General features: G+C 37.7%; 1 protein-coding gene across 2 annotated transcripts in view; it reads left to right on the top strand.

Annotated features, from left to right (window-relative positions):
• The first annotated feature begins 2,604 nt into the window (after positions 1 to 2,604).
• Positions 2,605 to 6,085, top strand: part of LOC141790096 (regulator of G-protein signaling 3-like) — a 33,361-nt gene continuing 29,880 nt past the window's right edge. For both annotated transcript variants that reach the window (XM_074669733.1, XM_074669732.1), the window contains exons 1-3: positions 2,605 to 2,840; positions 5,486 to 5,698; positions 5,774 to 6,041. In XM_074669733.1, the coding sequence (XP_074525834.1) occupies positions 2,812 to 2,840; positions 5,486 to 5,698; positions 5,774 to 6,041 (510 nt within the window). In that variant the 5' untranslated portion in view covers positions 2,605 to 2,811. The remainder of the gene's footprint in view (positions 2,841 to 5,485; positions 5,699 to 5,773; positions 6,042 to 6,085) is intronic.

Raw genomic sequence — 6,085 nt, 5'->3', positions numbered from 1 at the left:
AGGTTTACTGGCTTTACTTTTATGATGATGTCACATTAATAATCTGGGGAAATACTCCTGGATTTCCTGCTCTGACTGGGCTAAACCTTCAACTCTGCTGCCAAATGAGAGAAAATGTGCCTCAAATCCTGTTGCACAAGGTTTGGTGGTGATATAACATTCAGCATGGAAACCAGAGATGTACACAGTTTCCAGATTAAACTTGTCCCAGATGTGATCAGAGGAGCCCTGCTTTTCTCCAGGACATGTAGGACAATTTTAGAGCTGCAGCTTTAGACTTCAAGTGGATAGGTTTTTTGTTAGTTTTGTTTAAATTTAGCATAAATAAAAAGAAAAAGCACTTGAAGTAAATGCTAGATGAAGTACTCTATATGTGCTTGAGTGGACTCTCAGGGTGGTGGTTTCTCTTTGATCACTCTGAGCACTTAACATCCCCGGTTTGAACTGGACTGTTGGCGAATCTCTCATGCAGCACAGCCCATTTCACCATGCTTTCCTTCCCCTAGAGGAATGAACATTTCTGCTGGGTTAATTGGTCTCTCTGCTTCAATCTTTGCTGACCCCTCCAAGCCACTTCAACAAACACCCCTCCCCTCCTCCTCCTCACTCCCTCTGTCTGCTGATTTTCAAGAGAGCATGGTTAGAAGAGCTTTGGACCGTCCACTATCGCTAAACCTAACTGCCTGTATGTTCAGCTTTAACGACTCGTGTGTTGTTGCAGCTTTTCTAGCATGACTGAAAACAAATTGGACGATAAACCTAGATATATTCTGCTGTCCCCTCTTACATGTGTCGCTCTGTAAATGTCACTGTCCTGTTTGATTTTCTCTAAACTGGCAGGAACCCTGAACCTTAAATTCTCCCTTATTGGACAGCAGTTTGGGTTGTTGCTGTAGAAACAGCCCCCCTCCTTTCTCTCTGTTAATGACAAACACATGTGGACCTCAAGTAACGTCAACAACACAGGAAACTCAGCCTGGATTTTCAAAGTAAAGTCAAGAAAAGGGTTGATCGTTAAATTCCAGTCATGCACTTCAGGTTAGGACTGACTTCTGCTTTCAAAATGAAAATCTGACAAGCATTTGAAGAGGCTGTGATGTCTCCTTGAGTCTAAATGATAAATGGACTCTCTGTGGTTTTCTTACCACTCAAAGCACTTTCACATTACATGTCACATACACACATCCACACATCCACACACAGACGTCACAGCCACTCAGGAGCAAATTTCAGTGATGTGTCTCGCCTGACCCCAACCTCCTGACTCATGAGAAATTCAGAAATGAGCGTCTGTGATTCTGAGCCACAGCTGCTCTTAAGTCATCTCGAAGATTATGTTTAGCTTTTTTTCTTGTGAAGAACACTCAAAGTGCTGGCTTAAGTTTGTCCATTTTAACATCAAGAAAGAGTGAAAAAACTAAATTATTCAGCTTCAAACAATGAGTTCTTCGGGTCGTGAACAAGCATCAACAGCACTTCATAACTTTTGTTGAGAGAGCTGTACCATTAACTTTTATTCCTCAGCTGTAGGCAACTGTATAAAAACCAAGTCAATTCTATTCTTCTCCTCTCTCCGAAGCTTTTTTAATTCAGTCTCTGAAATATGTATCTAAAACTAGTGTGAGGAGGTTTTGCTGGTTTTGGCTGACAGACTGATGCCCCTTAATGACCCATAATAGTTGAAAAAATTCTCAGAAACAACCATGACAATGTCTATATTTTACTTTTTAAAGCTCGCAACAGCTGAATGTGAAAGTGTCGGATCAGACTAGAACAGGGGTGGTCAACCTGCGGCTAGCGAGCCACATGCGGCTCTTTGCCTTTCGGTGTGTGGCTCTTTGATCCAGTTATTATTATTATTATGAGCAGTGGTGTACCAATCAATCAAAATTATCTGTATATTGATGTTGTGATCAGTATTGATCAATACTTGGGTGATGAGATTGATACTTAAGTTTCAGTTTCTTTTCCCTACATTGCACATGTGCTTATAGCTATCTAGATAGATAGATGGATGGATGAAACTTTGTCTCTTCTGCAGTAAAAACAAAAATTTGGCTTTGACATTGCTCTTGGTACGAATTGAAACACGCTTAAAAACGCAATATATGTCACTTCAAAATTCGGAAATCTTTTGATTTTCACCTTATGTCCTTTCGTTTATGTGTGAGAGGAAGTTTGTGTGTGATGTGGCTCTTTGTAGTACCACAGTAATTTTTTGGCTCTTGCTCTCTGACTGGTTTGCCACCCCTGGACTAGAGGATCAACAGCATGCTAAAGAAAAAACCTTTCCATCATTTATTGGCACTGTTTGTAAAATTGAAGACACAATTCTTAAATTTGATCCCAAAGGAATACAAATTATCCACAAAGTTGATGATTGGCAAAGTGAACTGTTAAGACATGACCCACCCATGCGAGGAGACAGAGGGCACAGATGTGATGTGTCTTTACAAAGTTTGGAAAAATGACATTTCTCTCTTGTATTACCTTATTCTACTGAGAATTATTTATCTTCACATTTAAGAGAAAACTTTCGTTTCAGATATACTGGGCTTTTATGTTGAAAGAGCCAACAGGAAGCAGCCTGGCTTATGTGTTTGAACTGGACCAGGTGAAAATGTGCTCCAGGTTTGAATTTTTTCCTCCAGAGGGAAAGTTTGAAGAAACACAAACTGAGTTTGAGGAAGAGAGGTAAAGGAGAAGCCGTTAGTCAGACTTAGTTAGTTTGTTAGTTAGTAAGTTAGATGTCTCTTTGAGTTAGTTAGTAAGTGGGTTAGTTGGTTAGCTTTTTACTCAGGTGGGATTTCAATGGATGTGCCTCCATACAGCAGGAAAAGGTGAGATTGAACTTTCATTCAATTAAACTTTCGGAATCAAAGTGAACTTTATTGTACTTTAGGTGTAATTAAATCTCATACAACTGTTTTAAAAAACAACACTTAGCAAACAGTACAAAGAAATCAGATAAAAACACCCAAAGTGACACCAACAGTGACAAAAACGTAATTTGAATGGCAGCTAAAGAGGTTTCACTGAAGGGAGTTTGTATGAAAAACTGACTCCAAAAGAAACTGTTTCATTACAAGTTGTTTGTTTGTTTGTTTTTTTTTTTACCAGTTTTGGGGCGCAAGAAACTGGATTTAGAACAGACTTTAAAAGGAAAAGTGCTGATAGAAACTTGTTTTTTTATGTGAAGGAACCAAATTTGCTGAGCAAGCTTCCTCCAGAATTTTTACCTGGGTTTTAACTTTGTGTCATGATGAAGAGTTGGAGTATTTTATGAATATGGAGACACAATGAAGAGAAATATAAAGAGTTTTTATTGTTCTAGCACAACAGTGAGCCGGCATGTCTACTGCTGTCAGCTCAAATCAAGGAGCTCACGCTGATGTTTCCTGCTTTTGCTGGTTCATTAAGATTTTAGAGACCTGCAGAGCTGAATGTTTTCACAGTTTTGTGAAGACTATAATGAGATTTATCTGTAAAAATCAATTAAGTACAAGACTCTATCATCTAGAAGTCAAACAGACTGCTTAATATGCTGATAACATCAGAATATGAATGTACAGCTGCTTGTTTAGTTTTAATGTTTAAACACATCTGATGGGTTTTGATTAAATGCTGATGAAACCATCAGAAATGTGAGAAGTGTCCCCTGGGATACAGGTTGGCGTGTGTGCTCAGGGGCGATGTGTGTGTATATGTGTGTATGCATGAGTGTGTTAATCTGTTAATCCCCCTCATTAACTTCAATCAGGGTGATGGGCTGCAGCTTCACTTCCTGTTTCGGCTCATTTCTCCATCACATTTCATTCACAGTCTGAATTCTGATGCTGTTTCTTCTCAGAAGCTTTAAACTGTGAAGTAGATCATTCATTATTTCTATTTTTCTTTCATTCTTCCTGTTTTGAGTAAGCGAACTGAATATTAGATTGAGCAGGCTAGCATACACTTCCCAGCCTGCTTTGCATTTAGACGCTATGGTGTGTCTCTGAACTGTCCTCCCGACAGAAAAAAAAAATCACAGAAAGATAAGAAACAAAATAAAGAAACAAGTAGATTATTAGATATTTAAAAAATAAAATCTTAATATTTTAATAGAAAACAAACACTTACACTGCTGCCAATATTTTTCTTGTTTGTCTTGCTTGATTTTTACAGATCATAAAACAGACTAGAGGCACAATCTCTTCCTCTTTTTGACCAACTATGGCCAACAGTCAATCGTCAGAGGTCAAACAAACTGTAAATAGAAAGCAAGGCACAGTCACCAAAGAGATGGAAGATACCACATTTAACCACAAGGGGGTGCAAATTTATGTAACAACAACAACAACAACAACAACAACAACAACAACAACAACAACAACAACAACAACAACAACAACAACAACAACAACAATAATAATAATAATAATAATAATAATAATAATAATAATAATTCAGATTTGTTTAGCCCTTTTTTAAAAGATACTTAAAGACGCTTCACAAAAAAGATAAAAAAATATGAAAAAACATGGAGAAGAGAGACTATCTTGATGGTATGTAAACATAAACTTCCTCACAGAAGCTTTTAATTAGGAGTCTCTCAGAAAACAGGAGGAAAATAAAAACAAAAGACATAAAAAGTCATTATTATGGGATAAAAGTTTAATATATACATTTAGAAAATAAGGATATAAATAGTTACATACATTCAATTAAATCATAAATAGTAAAAAAAATAATATTTCACATATTTTGGAGGTAAAGAAGACCAATATTGTCTTTTTTTAGTTAAGGAAAGGCAAAGTAATTTTTTTTAGTGTAGTTAAAAACAAGCATTGTTAACCAAAGTGCTGTAAAAGTTAAAAACAATGTCATTAAAAATGTAAAATGAAGGTTAAAAAGAAAACCCCTAACACATAATATGAAACCTAAAATATGACACGGCAGCACAGGCACAATAAAAAGAGGCAAATAAAAGCTTTTTATTCCATAGTTTTGTCTTTTTCTTCATTTTTTCAATTATTAGTATTTTTTTTTAAACTGACCTGATTTTTTCCAGTTTAATTTACTCTTTTAAAAATTTACTCAGCTAAGTCTTCAAATCTTTCTGGTAGAGACTTTCTTACTGTGACTTAATGTGGGACATTGTTCATTTTAAAATGTCACAAATTCTACGCTAAAGAAACACTTCAGAATGAAAACAAATGTGGTGAATTAAAACATTATTGTTATCTGATGAAAAGACCTCATATAAAGTTTTAGCTCTTTTGTCTTTAAATGGTGTAAACAACTCAGCACAATAAAAGCTACTCCACCTTCTTCAAGTCAATCTAGAAATTTGACGGAGGATGAAAATGGTTTGCTCTTAATCATTGTAACATACTGATAATTTTAACACTCCCCAACACAGTAACAGAATTGTCTTGTCAGTTTATGGCGCCCCCTTATGGTCTCATCAGTGGTTTTAACCTGCTGTCCTATGATTTTTTGATAGGCCCTCTGGTGGAGTTGTCCTCCAGCTGCACCAGGAGGCCCAGTGTCAGCCTCCAGCCTGTAAGAGGAGATGCAAGAAGGAAGAGGAGGAAGAGGAGATGAAGAGAAGGAGGAGGAAGAGGAGGACAGGAGGAGGCTGTGACGAGAACACAGACCCAGCAGAACTTCTGCCGAGGAACATGAGGACACAGAACCTCACAAGAGATCACAGACGGTAACTCTTCATCTTCATCATCATTATGGGTGTGATTACTGATCAGTTTCTGATGGTAGATTTTGTGTTTCTCAGGTTATCACAGTCTGGAATCAGAACCAGGACCAAGATCAGGACTGGATCTGGATTCAGGTCTGGAGTAGTGATCCAGTCATGCAGACCTGAAGTCAAAGTGGCTCACATTAGGAAGACCAGGATCAAGACTACAGTGCAGGCTGCAGACCTTAGAGGAGGGTCGGGCCTGGATAAAGGTTTTATATACAAGGACCAGGATGATCCAGGATCCACTGAGACCCATTTAAAGCTGAGGAGACCAACTCATGTCCCAGATTGTGACTCTGAGGTCAGTAAGAGAAACTGGATGGATACGACTTAACACACAGAGCA

Source organism: Halichoeres trimaculatus, unplaced genomic scaffold, assembly GCF_033239565.1.
Source record: "Halichoeres trimaculatus isolate MK-OKI-2021-1 unplaced genomic scaffold, fHalTri1.1 fHalTri1_scaffold_5, whole genome shotgun sequence".
Taxonomy (NCBI): domain Eukaryota; kingdom Metazoa; phylum Chordata; class Actinopteri; order Labriformes; family Labridae; genus Halichoeres; species Halichoeres trimaculatus.
Note: the sequence above shows the minus strand (reverse complement) of the source record. Positions and strands in the feature narration are given on the sequence as shown.